At 40.1% G+C, this 19877-nt stretch overlaps 1 protein-coding gene across 2 annotated transcripts in view; it reads right to left on the bottom strand.

The window, feature by feature from the left end:
• Window positions 1-5043: 5043 nt before the first annotated feature.
• Window positions 5044-19877, bottom strand: part of RALGAPB (Ral GTPase activating protein non-catalytic subunit beta) — a 76870-nt gene continuing 62036 nt past the window's right edge. For both annotated transcript variants that reach the window (XM_065892054.1, XM_065892053.1), the window contains exons 22-29: window positions 17342-17500; window positions 15562-15727; window positions 12527-12649; window positions 11133-11269; window positions 9333-9441; window positions 8479-8557; window positions 6080-6228; window positions 5044-5237 (exon numbers count right to left, since the gene is read on the bottom strand). In XM_065892054.1, the coding sequence (XP_065748126.1) occupies window positions 5044-5237; window positions 6080-6228; window positions 8479-8557; window positions 9333-9441; window positions 11133-11269; window positions 12527-12649; window positions 15562-15727; window positions 17342-17500 (1116 nt within the window). The remainder of the gene's footprint in view (window positions 5238-6079; window positions 6229-8478; window positions 8558-9332; window positions 9442-11132; window positions 11270-12526; window positions 12650-15561; window positions 15728-17341; window positions 17501-19877) is intronic.

Here is a 19877-nt window from a genome sequence, read left to right as displayed (position 1 = left end):
AGTGTGTTTAAAGGGAGTCTTAGCCCAGCTGTGGAATGACCCGAGTCCCCAGCAGAGGAGGGTCAGGGCAGATGGTATTAGAATGTGCATCCATGAAACACGGTAGCCTGGCAAGCTGTGCCACTCAGGGCCCGGGGGCCAAGACCAAGAGCTGGGTGGTCTGGGTTGGGGTGATTTCTTGCCACTGTTTTTTGTTTGTTCGTTTTTGGCTGTGCCAGTTGTAATTGTGGCATGCAGGATCTTTAGTTGCAGCATGCGAACTCTTCGTTGCGGCATGCAGGATCCAGTTCCCTGACCAGGGATCAAACCCGAGCCCCATGCATTGGGAGCACGGAGTCTTAGCCACTGGACCACCAGGGAGGTCCCTTGGCACTGGGTTCTGAAGGGGCTGGGGTCAGAAAGAGCTGAGCAGCACAGCTGAGAAAGGCTCGAACACACATACCCTTGCCAGACCCCAAAACAGGGCCACCGCGCAGTCAGCCCAGGGCTAAGCTCCCCCGGCCACCAGAACCCAGCAGCAGGTCCTGTGGTGAGGAGGCAAGCAGGTGTGGACACACACCTGAGGGGAGGCAACTCGCAGCCCTGGCTTCCAGTTGCACTTTGGGGGGCCACGCATTGTCACGTGGAGTCAGTGTCAGGCTGGAGGGGTGGCTCTTGGCAGAGTCACGCACCACAGCTGTTTGCTCAAGTGGTACCACCCGCCCCCCCTCCCCCGCCACGTGTGACCTAGGCATTAGGTGTTAATCTGGCCCCATGGAACCTTCTGCAGCCAAGATCCTACTCAAAGGGCCAGTGGGCAGCGGGAGGACCTCACCCTGCATCTCTGCTTTCCTGACTGGCCAGCCCTGGCAGAGCTCAGATCTTCTGCAGGCAGGGAGCTCAGCGGGCATTTCTGTGTTCCCAGGACACAGAGAGCCAGCCAGCCGCTCAGCAACTGCTAGCTTCTGTAAGGTGGGCCTCTGTTGGCAGTGCTTTAGTTACACAAGCTCCTTCCAGCATAGAAGGCCAAATCATTTTCTTTTTAAATTTATCAAATTTTGAGTATTTCATGATACTCTACAAAACCAGGGTGAAAACCTACTGATCTAAATTATGAAGAACACCCATGCCAGAATCAAACCAAAAGCACACATGACATTTTTAGATAAGAATCTCCTTAAAATTTAATTGACTAAATGTATTACATTCAATATTCCATAGGTTTCTTCTGGACAAAGGGGCTGCATAAATACAAACAAGCCTCTGGGCCTTCTTCCCTAACTGACGAAGAGGAAACACAGGAGGCGAGGGTACACAGGACACCTTCATATTTACATTTCGCCTTTACTTTACAGTTCAGTGCCAGAAATATTTACAGAAAATACAATAAGAAAAAGATCATGTCTTGGCAACATACCAAAATTCATACAAATTGTGTATATGATTTCAAGCAAATAATGATACTGCTTATTTTTTAGCCACAACTGCCAAGCCCTTCAGAGGAGAAAGATGTTCTTGGTCACCGCAAGAGACAAGGACTTGGGAAACTTGGTTTGCTTCAACAAATATTTATTGGGCGCCTACTGTATGCAAGGCACTGTGGAATCCCAAATTATACCTTTCCCTCACCATTAAAAAAAGAAAAGCATCTGAAAAACATGAGTTGATACTCCGAGAAAAACACTATACAGTACATGGCTTCTTTAGCTACTGAGAACCCACAGTTTGATTCCACATTGAACGGGTGGATTACCTCCAATCTCTCCATCTCGGGAAAAGAGGCTGTCATGGAAATCCCTAAAACAGACCACCTAACGCAACTTACCATTTCATGTAAACATATAAATCAATTCTTTTTAGGAAGATATAACCTGAAGGGGTTTAAAAATGCTGAATGGAGAACTACCAGCAGGAGTGTCAAATTACCTCCGATACATTTTTACCATCTACATGTCTTTGAGCAAGGCTGACTTCCACTTTCTTTGGGTAAAATTCCACCTTCCAATATAAATAAATACGCTTGAAGACACTGCTTCTCTAAAAATCACTCTGCAGAGTCTGACAAATGCTTCCTCAGTGTATGCAGGAAGTAACCATTCATGAAGCCCTCACACACAAAACCTGTAGGGAACTGACATTACTGGCCAAAGATGTAGGTATTTTATTTTTATAAATGAGTCCAGAGGAGAATGGGCGGCCTCAGGGGACCTGAAGACCTGGAAATGGAGGACAGCATGCATGCATGTTGTGTATATATTGCCAGGACGGGAGGCGGTCAAACCACCATGTAACTATCCAGGTCAAAGGGCCAAAGGACAGGAGGGGGTCTTAGGAGGAAGCACTGACAAAAGAGAGCCGGCTGAACAGGAAAAGGCAAAAGCCCTCCTCTGTCCTCAATGCTCCCAATCAGAGAGGGGGAGAGAGCCCCTACCCCCCAAATGTGAGAAGGGACTACGAGGGGCTACCTGCCTCTGTCCCCTGGGTAATGCTTTCCTTGTCAACAAATGCCACTCTCATCCACACCCTGGTGCACCTGTCATATGCAGCAACTAAACTGCTTAAGCCAAAGACCGAAGTGGTCCTGGCTTCCCCCCAAAGGTTCTGAACCTGTGTTAGCAAATTTATCAAGTGGACTACGAAAGATTATTATTAGAGACTAAATATGCTCCTCTGGCATCACTGCACTCAAAGTGACTTTTACAAAGGCAGTTGAGAGGACTTAGTGACCATGAACTCAAACCCACACTAGTGAAAGGTCCAAGGGTCCCCACCACACTCCCTTTTTAGGTAGATGTGATTCTGAGCAGAAGGAGTCGGCACCTGACGAGGTATGTGTGCCCCATACTCTGTCTGTGCTGTGCACACTGGGGTTTCACGTCTCTGGGAGCAGCACAGTCCTAAATCCGTCCCTCCTTGCCTGGGAGACCACAAAGTCTTCCAGATCATACATGCATTCAACATGGTTGTTCACTGACTTATCAAAGCCATTAGAATTACAAAGAGTTGTCAGAAATTAGAGCAAACTGAAGCATCAGGAAGGCCACCCCAACACACACACCACCGTACATTTTGCTGACGGCAGAACTATGCCAAAGGTAAAAGTGTTATCTGAAGAGTCACACTGAAGAGGTACACCTGCATCAGTTATTTTTAACCTCTGGAATGTTATAAGTTGCACGTTAATTTATAGCCTTCTTTGTCCACATCCATCAGAACAAGTGCTCATTTTTTCCCATGAAATGTCAATCTGGAATTTCCATGAAAGTTGTTAAACCTCACTTTACACCTGCTGAGCTACTAAAACATTTTTAGGGTAGAACATGCTAATCATACAACCCCCTCCCCCATGCTACCATCTGGAAACATCAATTTATTGCCCAGATTAAAAAGAAGATCAATTACTGAATAGTATTATACCCTGAATGGAAACTGGAGTCATAGAAGGAGGAGGTTACCTTTACCTGAGCTTAAAACAAACACGAAGAAAAAGGTACGGCAAACGTAAAACCAAGAGCTGCTATGCCGTTTCTTGCTCATAGATATCAACCTGTACTTCTGGAATAGAAATATCTGCACAGGGAATTAGGTCCTATACTATTCCCCACCCTCTAATTAAACTACCAAAACATCAAACCAAACAGACCGCTGTAGGCCTGACCTACAGAATCTACTGACATCAGAGTTCAAGTGGGAAATCACCCCTTATACAACTGTGATCACTCCTCTTTGGACTTTTAAATGTCACTTATTTTCTTAACATAAAATAATCTTAATAAAGAAGAAAGTACATAAGAATAGGAGAAATGAGCAGTGTATACTCTAGCACTGTAACAGGAATCCTTGTAAGGATGTTCTGGGTCTGGCCACCTCAAAACATTTATCCCTGGCAGAAAAGTAGCAGCGAGGTAACAGAAGTATTTCAAAAACCCGGGCAGGGATTTGTTGTGCCTTCAGCCGGCAAAGTCCAGAAAATATGACAACAGCCATTTCTAAAAGCAGCCACCCAAGGAGGTGGTCACTAATGTTTGTCAATTATGATGAAACCTAGTAGCTCTCTGGGAGAGATCTGAATTAGTAGCGTTGAGAGGCTATTTCCTGAACCCCAAATTAGAATCCTTCATAAACTACTGCAGTTTCCTGCTTGGTCCTGAAATGAGACAATGGATGAAACCAAATAAGGTTTAACCTTTGCTGTGAATTTATATTTCTTAATATTTAACCAAGAAATTACCAAGGAATTACAAATGGTTAACCTGTCATAATGTCACGGAGCTAGACAATAATGGAGAGAGTGGAGGCATCACAGCTGTCTTCTAACTTAACTCCACAAACTCCATTTGTAACCTCATTAAAGGACTGGGCCATGCTTCCATTTTAGATCTGTTCCTGGGCTGCCCAGAAACTGAGGCCTTCAGACAGACCTTTGCAGTGATGAGAGTAACTTTCTGAAGTGTGGAGAAAAACTATGAAATATTTTAATCTCAGACTTCTTATCTGAGCAAAAAACACTTAAGTTCTTTTCCGTCAGTTTGACATTTGGATGAGAGCTGGATGACAAATGGACCTGCGAGTGAGCAGAAAGTTGAGGTTTCCTTCCTTCTCCTCCATGCTATCAACACGAGTCTTTAAATGTCCTGGAAGATTCTGAGACAGATTTTACTTTTGAACACAACCTCCTAAAAAGTGAGGTATAAAACTATCTTCAACTTCTAATTTGCAAATTTGAAACTACCAATGCACATGTTTAACTGAGATGCATAAACGCCTTTCTCCTCAAAAGGCTTATATTTAACTAAAATTGTCACTTTTAAAAGAAAGTTTATGGCTAAAACGTATATCATCATTACCAGCAGGAATGTGATTGTGTCTGGGAGCCCATTTCACTAAAAAGCCGAAAAGTCTTCTCTCAGATGGGTTTATAATGTGTCTCTTCTATTCTGGCGGTTAAACAGTAAGCTCTTGGGGAGTGATTTGTTTTATTGTTACAGTGATCACCTATCGAATTGTTTTGCTTTGATATTATAGCTCCAAACTAGAGTTCAATAGTCCCAGACAGACAGTGGCCTAAGAACTACAGTTCTTGAGTCCAACCTCCTGAAAAAGTGAAGTATAAAACTCTGGCTCCAACTGCTTGTTCCGGTACTTGTTGACAATGTCGGTGATCTTCTGTTTCCGGCGGACATGTGGTGGACTGTAGGAGTCACTTTCCAGTCTCTTTCTTCTACAAATGTTAATTACAGTCTGCCTCACCAGAAAACCTTGAAAACAGAGGGTTTTAGTCAGCTAGGTGAGCCATCAGTACTCAAGTGAACTATTTTCTGCAAACTCAAACCACTTCATTCCATTTGCAAAACTCCCTGTCCCCAGAGAGACAGAGCTCTACTAAGACAAAACTGTCAGAAGAAACACACAATGACATGGAAAAACAAAATCAAAATCTAGCCTGACAACCCATTTCCTGCCCTGGAGTGCAAACAACTATGCTCGTTTTCCAGTACTGGAAGTTTGTGAATTATAGCTGTGCTCCTACTTAGCAGATTAAGCACACTTCAGAACAGAACCAAACATGCTTCCTTTTAACAAGAGCCACAGGATTTTCCACATGTGGGACCAACTAAGTAATATCATCATTTCCTTATTTATACTTCTTTTTGGTTCATGAAAATGTTAAATAAAAAAAAGAAAACCCAATGGGACTTCCCTGGTGGCGCAGTGGTTAAGAATCCACCTGCCAATGCAGGGGACACGAGTTTGATCCCTGGTCCGGGAAGATCCCACATGCCGCGGAGCAACTAAGCCAGTGCACCACAACTACTGAGCCTGTGCTCTAGAGCCCGTGAGCCACAACTACCGAGGCCGTGTGCCACAACTACTGAAGCCCACGAGCCTATAGCCTGTGCTCCGCAACAAGAGAAGCCACCGCAGTGAGAAGCCCACTCACCGCAATGAAGAGTGGCCCCTGCTCGCTGCAACTAGAGAAAGCCCACGCACAGCAACAAAGACCCAACACAGCCAAAAATAAATAAACAAATAAATAAATTTATTTTAAAAAAAAGAACTGAAAAGAAAATTCAATCCTTCAGCCACATATGAAGCTTACCGAGTGCTCGCCTACTGACAATCATCCCATCCACAAGAGGGATGACCATGTTAAATTTTCCAGTGGCTCCTTGAATTTTAATCCGGAATAATCCAGTGTTTAAAGGGTGGATGAAGATGACAGGAACTTCTTTTTCAAGAGCAGTAGATCTTAAGAAAAGAAAAAACTCTTTTTACCCCAGATATTCAAGAGCTGAAGTCCCCCATGTATAATATAAGAATATCAAGGGGACTTACTGCCAGGCAGTATTTGAGAAGAGACAAGTGATCAGTCTGCTCAGAATCTTCTTTCTGGGAGCCCACGGTGAAGCTCCCCACACCAACACCTGACCCTAATTACCCATCAATGGGGTTGGCCTTTTGAAGCTGACCAAAAAAGGGGCTAAAAATTGTGCTTAGAAAATCACTGGGGACACGGGGTGGAAGGAAAGGCCAGAAAAATGTATGGTGGGGAACCATCAATAGCAGCCAGCCATTTTTTTACTTTTACTTAGTTCCTCCTTCCTGTAGGGAACAAGAGTGGGGCTGGCCAGAGGGCAGGGAATTCCACCACAGTCAATGCTGGCACCTCAGAGCAGAAGTGGAAATACAGTTTAGGCTCACTATGGGAATCCCTGATATGATTTTTTTTTTTAGGGGCTGGGGAAAGAGGTCAGGAGTACCTTAGTCTGGGTCAGTTGCAACTGTCCTCCTCAGCAGAGGTGATAACTGGCTGAATCTTAGCACAGTCAAAGCCCTCAAAGCCTCTGAACAGGTAACACAGCTGCCAAGGTCAGCAACCGTACTTTTAGAAGACTGAATTACACATCATGTGTCAGGGCTATGCCAATGCATCTAAAGGTACCCATGTTACTCTTCGATGCTATATGCCAGGGTTTTGGTTTGCTTTTGTTTTGCAACACAATGAGCTTTCTTTCTAAAGTGATTTTGGCCAAAGGGACAGTGAGTCAATTTTTTAAGACATTTAATAAAAATCAATCCTATACTAATTCTGTCCCCAAGACAAATTCTAAACTTTGCTAAACTACTAGTAAAACACAAATTTTACAGTCCAATCATATTAGAACTTTTGACCTAAAAAGATTAAAACAACAAACAGTATAAGACACTTAAAAGTTCTCTTGCAAACTAGTTCTAGAAAAGTACCCCTCATGAAATCTATCCTGGTCTCTTCAGCAAGTCAGTGTCATGGACAAAAAAAAGAAAAAACAGGACTGTTCTGTATTGAGAGACTGAAAGAATTAACACCAGATGGATGAAATGGATGCTGGTTTAAACAAACCAGCTATAAAGACTATTTTAGGGAAAATGGAGAAATTTGAATGTGAGCTGGCTACTAGATGAAATTAAAAAATTGCTACTAACTTTATTACTGTAATAATGTTATCTTTATCTATTTGAAAAGTGTTCTTAATCTTCAGAGGTGCATATTTAGAATGTTAGAAAATCTGTAATTTGCTTTAAAATACTTTAGCATAAAAAACATGGGGACTTCCCTGGCAGTCCAGTGGTTAAGACTCTGTGCTTCCACTGCAGGGAGCATGGGTTCCGATCCCTGGTCGGGGAACTGTCAATAAGATCCCGCGTGCCACGCAGTGAGGCCAAAATAACCCCAAAACAAAAATGGAAGTTTTAAGAATGACTTGCCCTATTCTAGAAATTTAATATGATAATGTTAAAATAAACCACCTTTACTGACTTCGTTTCTACAACAGTAATCTAAATTCATCTTACGTGCAATACAAACCAGATCATGGAAACAGAAGGAACTTACTCAAAGTTAAAATATCAAGTTTAGCTTGATATAAATTATTTGTTTAAACCAAAGACAAGCAAGCAAAAAGCTTTGAAACAATAAAGCCTGCACAGATACGTTCTTATTATTCTTAGAATCATATTATTCTGTTTTTATCCTTTTTGTGCATGAGAAGCTAAAATAAAAATCTTAATATTATAATAAAGTTAGTATTATGTTTTACTTAGAAATATTTTTCCATTAAATAGCTCCTATGTGATGAGGACATTTTAACTGCTATCTATCCAGAATGTTTTGACCAATTTAATTCCATTATTTCTATCTAATATTGCTACTCTATTATCAGCCTTCATTAATACTTAATTGCCTCCACTTCCCTTTCTTTTTTGCCTCAGATAAATTTAAACAGCAATTAATTATGCCATTTAAAAATCCTTGCTAATTTGATCACCTTGTGCATTAATCTACAAACTTCTCTCTTTGATTCTTTTCCCCTAATTATGTTTACTTCTTACTGCCTTCAGCCCTTCTGTTTCATTAAAGTCCTTATCTCTTAATGAAACTGCAATCAACATACTGTAAAAAATAGGTTTCTCTATGCTTAAACACAATGCTGACAAACTTCAAGCAAGTATAGAGCGTACCTCAGAGAAGTGCTACTATTTGCAGTAGTCTCCACACCAGTACTGATTTCTGTCATCAGGTCTGAGAGGGGAAAGTTTTCTGGAAGAAAATCATAGCATTACAATTAATATCTCCCTCCTAGGAAACCTATTTTCCTAATCTCTTCACATAGCGGGCAACATATATATGGACTGCGCTATCCTAAAATATATAATCCTAACTATTCTTCACAAATTAAAAAAAAAATTCTCCCTTTAGACGTATTTTAGGTAAGTTCATCTAAAGCAGAGAGTTTTTACAGAACATAATCTATAGTCTTGGAGGGCTTGGAAATAGCTTTAGAAGTTCTGGAAAGCAACTTTCACACTTTCTTATAAACTCTGAGCTGGATGAGATTCTAGGATAAATACACATTTCTAATGTTCTTAATGCAGCTTACATAAAAATCATGAGAAACATATCCATAGCACAATCCCTAAGGACAAATTAATCTTTACACTAAAATAGGACAGTAGGGTCTGTGGAAAGAGGGTGAGGGAGGTGTTCCCCCTTCTCCTTTCCAGAGGTTCTAGGGTAACTGGGGGCTACATGCAGTGGGACCAAGTGGCCACAAACCAGTAACTGTCATACCAAGAAGAGCTAAAGGCTTTTTGTAACCGTGAGACTCATCAAATCTTCACAACTATGAAATAAGTGCTGGATCACTCATTTAACACATGAGTGACCTAAGGCTTAATGAAATCCAGGCTTGCTGAACTCCAGTCCCAGCTCTTGGCCACCATATAGGGCCTATGCTGCCACTCCCTTTAGACATTTAACAAGTCATCGTCATCCTATTATAATCTTATTAATGGACAAAGTCCTTACACAGTACCTATATCATCATAGCGTTCCACCCAGACTACAGAAACTCTTGTCTCAGGTCCAAGGGGAGGCACAGGGCGCCCCTGAGGCAGCTTCTTCATTCTGGAACTGGGACTGAGCTATATGAGGCAGAGAAAAGCAGAAGAGGGGAAGAAAAAGAAACAAACAAATAAAAAACACTGGCTTAATAAAACTACAACCATACATTCATCAAGCTACCCAGTGAAATAAGGATCACATCATGGGAAGTCACTTCTGGAAAAAAGTATAAAATACATTTGCAAAAAAAGCCCTTCTTTGGTTCCTCTGTTTATCAAGTCTCAAACTAGAACAAGGAAATGAAGGTCTAGAAACTTCAAATGAAAAAAGATAAGGAACAGTAAACAATTATAGTTATAAAAATAAAATTTGACGCAATGCCTTAATGAGTGCTTAAAAAGGATCTGAGTCTCTCTCTATGGTCAGAAAGCAGGACGATTTTTCCATCATAGCAACATCACTGATTTGCCTGGGGATCCTTTCAGTGTTGAATTCTTGTCAACAGCTTTTCCTGTATCTACTGATATGAATTTTCTTTCCTTAAGTTTGTTAGTAGTCTGCAAAGTATGTGGTAAATGAAAACATGGTGCTTTAAGAGTTGTCATTCTTTGGATTTTAAGAAATAACCAAGTTTTATGCGTTTTATTTCTTTTTCTTATTTCCCTGCATAAAACCTCTACTATCTTGTGAATAGAAGTAGTGAGAGCAAACATCCTTGCCTCCATTTGGGGGGAAAGCTTTCAGAATAATGTGTAAGTATAATGTTAGCTGCAGGTTTCTAGCAGAGTTCTGTTTCAGGTTGAGGAAGTTCCCTTCTAATCGTAACCACGTTGGCATTCAGAAAATGAGTAGCAATCCCTGACCATTAGATCTGACTAAAATTCTGCATTACCTGACTTGTTCTTCTCCAAACTGTATTCTGTAAAACCTTTTTAAAGGTAGCAACTCATGATTTTCAAAATCAGTCGACTTCAGAGAGTTTTATACAAGTTAACTTCTTTTCCTAAATCAATTTTAAAGGTGAACCTCTCCCATATTCTTTTAAGCAAATACTTATGTTAAAAATCATTTTAACTGTAGAAAGAGCCAAATTAAACCCCTTTACAATGGAAGAAGGGCTTCAGGAAAGTTTACACTACACTTCTTTTGTCTTTTTTACTATTTGTTCTAAATCAATTTTCTTACACCTGTAAACTGATTCTGTAATCTTGTTATCACTTACTCAGTCACTTTCCAGTAAGGATTAAGACATAACATGAGGGGAGAACACAGATAAGACACAACATCTGATAAGGTAAGAAAAAAGGATAAAAGTAAAATGCTGTTTTCTTGTAGTAGCTGCTGTGTTGCCTCAGTGCATTTATTCAAACACTGGGCGATTCTTCAAAATGCTGTCATCTGTATGTTGTCAGACTTAAGTTGAATTTTGCATGATTAATGCTATGAAATGTATAGTAACTGTTGTACCTTTAGTGGATATTTTAGGGACCAAATAATAACCTAGGCTTGAGACGGAATGGATGAAAGAACCGAGCACGGAACTGAAATGGCTAAATCAAGGAAAACAACAAAGGCTGAATTAGAATTAAATATTTGTTGCAAGCTGAAAAAAAGAAAAGCATAAGAATTTGATTAAAAAAATTAAGATACTAACGAATCAGTACTGCTATAATTACTCTCTGGGTTAAAGTTAAAAGCTTTTCAGGTGTGATTCTATAATTACTTCCATTTCACTACAAATTTTTGGAGGTTTATCAACAAAGTGACTTACCCTCTGTGAGGAATTAAGATTGTCTGTGTGATTAGGGAAAAGCTCAAGTGTCAGGGATGGCTGTTTCAGAATTCCTGGCATAAGATCCATATTTGAATCACTATCTTGGTCTGAGATGTTACTTTCCAATGAATCAGCTATAGCGTAAAGAAAAAAAAATAATTATAATACCTACTACTTCCTTAGAGCAAACGTGTTTATTAAACTACTTATGCTAACAGTCCAACCTAAGTCACTTAAGCAAAGCATTGCTTCTAGAGCAAGGGTTGGCAAAGTTTTTCTGCAAAGGATCAGGTAATAAATATTTCAGGCTTTGCTGGCTATACAGGTCTCTACTGCATATTCTTCTTTGTAGTTTACTTACAACCCTTTAAAAATGTAAATACCATTCTTAGTGTTCTGAATTTTGCCTGCGTGCCATAATTTGCTGGCTCTGGCTCTACTGAGTTGGTGCAAACAGGCTGGGCCAGAGACACCAGGCAGGGACTCAGTTCATAGAGGACAGATGGGGCCTGGCTTCTGGAATTCAGGTGGTAGATCACAGCCTTGACATGAAGGCAAACAGCTGCTAAGACACTGACCTAGAACATGGAAGGCCCCTCCTGCCACGGACACAACTGGCCCCAGAGTAAGAGACAGAGAGGGGCCTAGAGTGCAAAATTAAGGGTCCAAATACAAAGGTGAGGAGGCTGCCTAGGTAGGCTAGGGTACACAAAAAGTCATTAGCCTAGAGATGAGATCATCAAAGTGTGATGTGCAGCATCCTATCCTATGGATGGTCTCAATGAAGAAGCTGAAGTTTTCCACCTACTGCTTGGTCAGGCACAAAGAAATGAGTTTAATTTGCAAGAAGCAAAGGTTCTAGGCAAAATAAGACTAAGAATTCAGACTGAGAAGTAATGATCACTCCTGATCCTTGAGAAGAACAGGCTTAATCACCACCTTTTCTAGGCTGAAGTTTCTCCTCCTCAGTGTTAGAAGATCAGCCAGATGTCATCATGAGGGCCTTCCAATTGCAGGGTTCTCTGGGGTTCCATATAAAGGCTCTCACATGGAAACAGGGAAGCAGGTGAGAGCTTACTCATAATTAGAGAAAGAAATGAATAAACTGGAAAATAGGGCTTCTATGTATTAATCAGATTTTTAAAAGTTTAAAAATGGGCCAAAGTGGATCTCCTTTATTTAAAAATTATTATTAGAGGGCCAGTCTTCTTGTTTTTAACTACTGTCCTTTAGTTAAGAGGGGATAACATCCTGTACCTCTGCATAATCTAAAAGCTATCATGCCTTTGAAGCTGAAGAATGTCTTAGATGACGTCAGAATCTCCCCCAATGCAATACTACTGCACAAACCAGTGAATACAAAAATAGTTCCATACAAAAAATGCTCTTACTTAAGGACTCCACAGAAGAAGGAACCACAAAAGCTATTTCTGTAAGGGCATCAGCATAATACAGCACCTTCCTCTGTCCGTTGAAAATGCTAGCCCCAGCATCTTCAGAGGAAATCACTTCATCTAGGAATGAGAAACACTACATTACTGCTCTAAAAAGTGGGGAAAACCAATATCATCCTGCTTCCTGAAATTTTAACTGGTTAATAAAGTGATAATAAATAGAAGGTACGTTTTCAACATGAGCCAATTAATGTATAAGAAGAATAAACCATAAATGTTCATTAAATGTCTTTACACTAACTTTATTTTTTAAATTAGAAGTTGTATTTTTTAAAAATTTATTTTATTTATTCATTTTTGGCTGCATTGGGTCTTCGTTGCTGCGTGCGGGCTTCCTCTAGTTGCAGCGAGCGGGGGCTACTCTTCGTTGCAGTGCATGGGCTTCTCATTGTGGTGGCTTCCCTTTGTTGTGGAGCACGGGCTCTAGGCATACGGGTTTCAGTAGTTGTGGCACACGGGCTCAGCAGTTGTGGCGTGCAGGCTCTAGAGTGCAGGCTCAGTAGTTGTGGTGCACATACACTAACTTTAAATCATAAAATCTTAATTTCATACTTTCTGAAACTACTCTAAACCAGACCACTTCTGATTAGCAGGACCTTTAGCTCACCTGTATAAGGCGGATTTAGGCAACAGTCTTTTTGGAAGAGGTAACAGTAATCAAAAGGGAGAAGACTACCACAGTCCCTCTGAAGGGAAGGGGGACAAATGTCTGCGTGTGTGTACTCTTGCTTTCAAGGCATTTCCTGACCCTGGTCTCTCTCTACTGCTCCTCAGCTTTGCTTCTGTTCCACTTTCCCCAGTGATCAGTGATACAATATGAAAGTGTACAGGCTGTTTAGTAATAGTATCTGCTCTAAGCCAGCAAGATTGAATTAACAAAAGTAACACTCCTGAGAGCTAGTATATTTTCAATTAAAATGGACACAATGCCCTGCCAGTAATACATAAAACATCAACAACCTGACAAAAAACTGGGAAGAGGAAATAAACAAGTAGTTCTCAGGTAAGAAATAAAAATATGAGAAGATGCTGAAACTCAATCATAATTAAAAATAGAAAATTCCTCACCTAACAGACTGGAAGACACCTAAATTGGTGAGGATGTGGCAAACAGGAAGTTTGGCCCAGACGTTAGCAAACATTTTCTGCAAAGGATCAGATAGTAAATAAGGCTTTGCATGCCATATGGTCTCTGCCACGACTACTTAAGTCTGCCGTTGTAGCATGAAAGCAGTCAGATAATACGTAAAGAAGCGTGGCTGAGATCCAAAAAAACTTTATTTACAAAAACAGGCATGGGCTGTAGTTGCTGACTCCCGGTTTAGATGCTGGGCAAGCACTTGCGTCTACTGCAGTACACACTGTGGTTACTGCCCCAACATCCACTCCACCCTCCCCTCCTCTACCTTGTTTGTTTCTATCAGGATCATTCCATCTCTCTTGCCACAGCGACAGGCTCAGGGTGGTCCAATCACTGCGTATCTCAGGATTTGGGGAGACGGGAGGTTCTGAGACTCAGCTAATCTCTCCTCTTCAGACTAGTGTGGTATGTGAATGTAAAGCCTAGAACTGCCTTATTTGCACTATGAGGAAAGCCAGGCTGGGACAAAGCCAACACATGGAAAACAGAGCTAAAGAAAAACTGCAGAGAAATAGAACAGGACTGCTGATCAAATGGCAACAAAAAATGTACACTAATCTCTGGAATTTTCAGTTATATGAGGCAATAAATGACCTTCAAACTCTAAGCCAATTTGGGTCGGGTTTTCTGTTACCTGCAACCTTAAGCATCCAACTGATACATTTATACATTTATCAAACTAAAAAATGTGCAAATCCTTTATCAATTCTACTTATGAGAACTTAGTCTATAAATACACTCAAGCACATATTAAAGGTTATGTGGCAATTAAAATTAGAGCATATCCTCAAATACTTTGATTCAACCTTGGTTGAAAGTAGAAAAAATTACAAGTCACAATGATATTCAATGGGAAACCTTGAGAGAGTATAATCTCGTTGACTGAGAAACTCTGCTAATTCAAAGCACTGGACACAGGCATTACCCACTTGAGAGAGGTATTATTAACTTTCCAGTGATTTCAAGAGCTCCCAGAACAAAAAGCTCTAGCCAGGTGGTGCAAAGGCCTTAAGTTTAAACTTATACTTGCTCTGGCACTTGTTATCCTGATTACAGTTCCTCAGGAGGATTTGCAGAGATGGGCATGAATCTCTCAGAGACAGTCAGCTGTTTACTACAAGGATTCTTACATAATATCCCAAGAATGTAACTTAAATGACAGCCACAAAGTCTAAAAACACATCTGTTAATAGAAAACTATATTTATTAGACAAAATACACTTGTTAGGAAACTACTGTTTGCTATAATCTAAATTTATTTTAATATTGTTATATTAAATGGAATTTGTTCACTCACACTACAAAAAAAGAAACTTATTAACCTTGTGATAATTATGCCATTAATTTTATATTAATTAACTCTGTCATTATATATGTATATAACATATACATTCATTTATATATACATAAGTAGTCCCCATATTAACAGAAAATGTCTGGAAGACCACACAATTATTAAGTGACCTCCTGTGAGGATTAGAGGAAAGAGACTTTTCCATTCTATACCTCTGCTTGTTTTTTTTTTGTTTTTTTTTTTTTGCGCTACGCAGGCCTCTCACTGCTGTGGCCTCTCCCGTTGTGGAGCAAAGGCTCCGGATGCACAGGCTCAGCGGCCATGGCTCACAGGCCCAGCCGCTCCGTGGCATGTGGGATCTTCCCGGACTGGGGCACGAACCCGTGTCCCCTGCATCGGCAGGCGGACCCTCAACCACTGGGCCACCAGGGAAGCCCTCTGCTTGTTTTTTTTTAAATAAGACTACAAACTAATAGTAATAGGCGAAAAGCCAAGAGTAACAAAACAAGAAAAACCAAATGAACGTATGAGTTTTACCTTGTTCAGGTCCTTCACCATCATCGCAACTGTTAATAGACCAACTGGTGGAAACATGCCCAGTCCAGCCAGGGTGTCTGCCCACATCTACCGCCCAGCCAAGGGAGAGCAAAAATTCTAGGAAATGTGGCTGAACATTTCTGGAAGACTCCACATTCTTTAAAATCTGAAATATATACCAATCATCAGATATAATGAAGGAAACAAAAGGGCGTATCAAAATAAGCTTCATAAAAATCGATTCACTTTGAAGTGTCTGATAAATCAAGCCCAAGCTTAGAATAAACTGAGGACTATATATATCACTGTAGTTAAAAATGCATGCTTCCAAGTTAGATAGATTTGGGTTCAAATCCTGGCTGGGCCTTGGGCAAGTTTCTTAACCCCACTGCTTCAGTTTCTTCATCTATAAAGTGAGTAATAATGATGGCTGTGAAGATTAGGTGAGGTAAGAAATACAAGAAAATCCTTTAGCTCCCTCCCTAGCAAAATAATTATTGAGCTAGATGTGTTTACTAAAAGTAAACAAAAAACACTAAGTCCCTGCCTTCACAGAGTCTGATTAGTGAAAAACATTACATAGGTATGTGATTATTTACTTACAAATCTTGACAAATGCTATAAAAAGTATAAACCTATTACAAATTCAATCATTAATGAATGGGAAAACACCCTTCTCTTAGTCCAAAGAAGAGAATGTAACCATTCCAGAAAAAAATGAAGTGACCAGAAGGGTCTCTCCTCTTCACCAAGTACCAAACTTAATTCCTGGGCCTCAGAAAGAAAAGTCCCTTGTTCTAAAACAGTGGTTCTCATGGGGGTGACTTTGCTCTCCAGGGGACATCTGGCAATGTCTGGAGACATTTTTGATATCACAACTGGTGGGGCACTGCTGGGACCTAGTGAGTAGAGGCCAAAGATGCTGCTATATGTCCTATTCTATAGAACAGCTCCCATAACAAGGAATTATCCGGCCCAAAATAGCAACAGTGCTTCTGTTGAAAACCTAATGCTAGAGGAAGAAAAAGGAGAAATCCTCTACAAATTAAAAATGAGATGGGGAGAGGGGTAGTGTATCAACATCACCTGGGGAATCTGTTAAAACATAAGATTCTCTTAGCCTACTCCAGAACTTCTTTATCAGATCAGCAGAGGTAAGATCCTGGAATTACCACTTTTAAAAGCTCTCCCAAGTAACTTTTGATGCAGCCAGTCCACAGATCACTGATGTAGTTGATACAATGTTAATCTATGGCAAGACCATCTGGAGGCCTAATGAAGTCAAAATATGTGGTGTGTTACGTCGAATACTTCTCAATCCACTGGGCATCGTTGCCAGGCCATTATCTCTTAAACGTATCAACTCTTAAAGACATCATCTCCTTAGAAGTGTACCTGTTTAGTTCACCCATATCCCTTCATATTTTTCTAAGTGCCAGGAAACTGATTTGACTGCCAGTTCTCGTTTTCTTCCAATTAAAATTTTTTTTCAGAAGTGAAACTTTTAAATAAACAACTTGAAAATTTAGTCAAGATGCAATAAGTCAGTCAAATTCAACTTGCAGGCCACTGGTTGGCAGCTGGAAATTAATCTAAATCTTCCCTGTGACTAGGGAAGGCAGGTCTCAGCCATTCTAAAGGAGGCCTCAGAGAATCTTATTGTTTTCTAGTCACACTCAGTCCCTAGAAAGCTAAGGAAACTCAACCGGTGTAACAATTACCTCAAGGGTTTATAAAATTTACAGCATAAAAATTTACCCCCAAAGTCCAGAAATCTTACCTCCTGGTTTGTTTTCTGACCTGGCTTCATATAGAAAATAAAAACTGTGTCGAAGGGACGACATGGCAAGAGATCCAGATACCCAATGTCATCAAAAAATCCAGGTATCATGGAGTCAAGTGCAATAAGGTGAGGAGGTAGACGACTATTTGCAGGTTCCTATCGCCAAAGGAAGAAAGAAGAAATTATTATCTCTCTTCATCATTCTAATCATAAAAGCAATACTTGCTCACGGTTTAATAAACATTAAGTAAAAAAAAAAAAAATTATAAAGTGGCAGCAATAAGCACAACCATAATCCTAAACTACAGAAACTATTTAACATGCTTGTGTTCTTCCTTCCAGTTCTCTTATTTGCCTTTTTCTGCTGAAAGACAGTTGAAATCTTAATATGTATACAATTTAAAATCCTGTTTTCTCTATAAAATATCAAGCTTTCTAGCAAAAAATTTTATATGTATTTTATTCTTATTCATTGCCGGTCTTAACGCAAAATGGTACAGCCATGCACGGAGGCAATTTGGCAGTTTCTTGCAAAGCTAAACATAGTCTTACCATACAGTGAAGCAATTACATAACTTGGTATTTTCCCATATGAATTAAAAACATGTCTACACAAAAACCTGCACACAAATGTTTACAAGCAGCTTTATTCATAATGGCCAAAACTTGCAAGCAACCAAGGTGTCTTTCTGTAGGTGAATGGATTAGTAGACTGTGATACATCCACACAATGGAATATTATTCAGTAATAAAAAGAAATGTGCTATCAAGTCACAAAAAGACATGGAGGAAACTTAAATGCAAATCACTAAGTGAAAGAAGCCAATCTGAAGAGGCTACATACTATATATTCCAACTATATGACATTCTGGAAAAGGCAAAACTGTAGAGACAGTAAAAAATCAGGGGTTGGGTGGGGGAAGGAGGAGGAAGTATGACTAAGAAAACTACACTGGATTTTTAGGGCAGTGAAACTATTTTGTATAATGCTATAATGATGGACACATGTTATTATACGCATTTGTCAAAACCCACAGAATTGTACAACACAGAGTGAACTCAGGTAAACTATGGACTTCAGTTAATAATCCATCCCATACTGGTTCATCACTTGTTACAGATGTGTCACAACAATGCAACAAGATGTTACAATATGAGAAACTATGTGTGTGGAGGAAGAGAGGTTATATGGGAAGTCTCTCTACTTTCTACTCAATTGTTCTGCAAACGTAAAACTGCTTTAAAAAATAGCCTATTAATTTTTTAAGGCATTTTTTGTTTTGTTTCCCCCCATCCTTTATCTTCTTTGAGATCCTGATCTTGCCCAGCAGGTTGGGCCATCCATGATATTTTTCAGGAAAGCATCCCCCAGAGATGGCAAGGATTACTCTCTTCTACAACAGCAAGGATCGTGAGCCTGGTCTTCTAGTCCATTATATAACATTCCTAACAAGGGTTGAGGCAACACCCTATCATCAAAAACATTACTATTTTTGCAGTCAAACAGAAGAGTACTCACACTATGAAATAAGTAAGACTACAAATAGCCTCGCATCAATTCAGGTCAGATTTTTCCACTAAGTGAATTTTATACAAACATACAAAAGAACTTCTAGTTTCCATTTTTCACTTTGAAATCATGGATAAGGAACTACAGACCTGCAGCATGCTATGATACACCTTATAGGACAAAGGCTCCTCATTCTTTCTTTTTTAAATAAGTTATCTCATCAGCTTGCTCTTTGGATGATCTTCTGATTCAGGAACATAACATACATATATTTTATATCTCTTAACTCTTAATAACTTTAAAGTTTTTCCCTCTAGGTCTGTGTTTTAATACATTTTCTTAGAATAACTTTTGTCAATATTGCAGTTGTAACTGAGGTATTTTGGCATCATATTTGTAACTGCATATTAGAGCCACAGTCATTAATATCTATACTTGGTGTGTAGTGATCTTAATTCTCATTTACTTTAAACATTCTATTGATTCTCTTATGGCTGTCTAATTAGAAATCATACTACCTGAACTGTCTTTTCCTTTCCAATGGTTTTTTTCCTCTTATTTAGTTTCTTTTAATTTTTCACTGACTTTCCTGGTTTTGATACTATACTGTAGTTATGTAAGATGTTACCCATTGGGGGAACCTCCCTGCATATTTTTAAAAAAAACTTTGTTAATCTATAATTATTTAAAAATTAAAATAGGGACTTCCCTGGTGGTGCAGTCGTTAAGAATTCGCCTGCATATGCAGGGGACTTGGGTTCAATCCCTGGTCTGGGAAGACCCTACATGCCACGGAGCAACTAAGCCCACTTGCTGCAACTACTGAAGCCTGCATGCTCTAGGGCCCGCATGCCACAACTACTGAGCCCACGTGCTGCAACAACTGAAGCCCACGCGCCTAGAGCCTGTGCTCCGCAACAAGAGAAGCCACCGCAATGAGAAACCCGTGCACCTCAATGAAGAGTAGCCCTCACTCACCACAACTAGAGAAAGCCCACGTGCAGCAATGAAGACCCAACACAG

Source organism: Phocoena phocoena, chromosome 15 (genome assembly GCF_963924675.1).
Source record: "Phocoena phocoena chromosome 15, mPhoPho1.1, whole genome shotgun sequence".
Lineage (NCBI taxonomy): Eukaryota > Metazoa > Chordata > Mammalia > Artiodactyla > Phocoenidae > Phocoena > Phocoena phocoena.
This window is presented reverse-complemented; position numbering and strand designations above follow the sequence as displayed.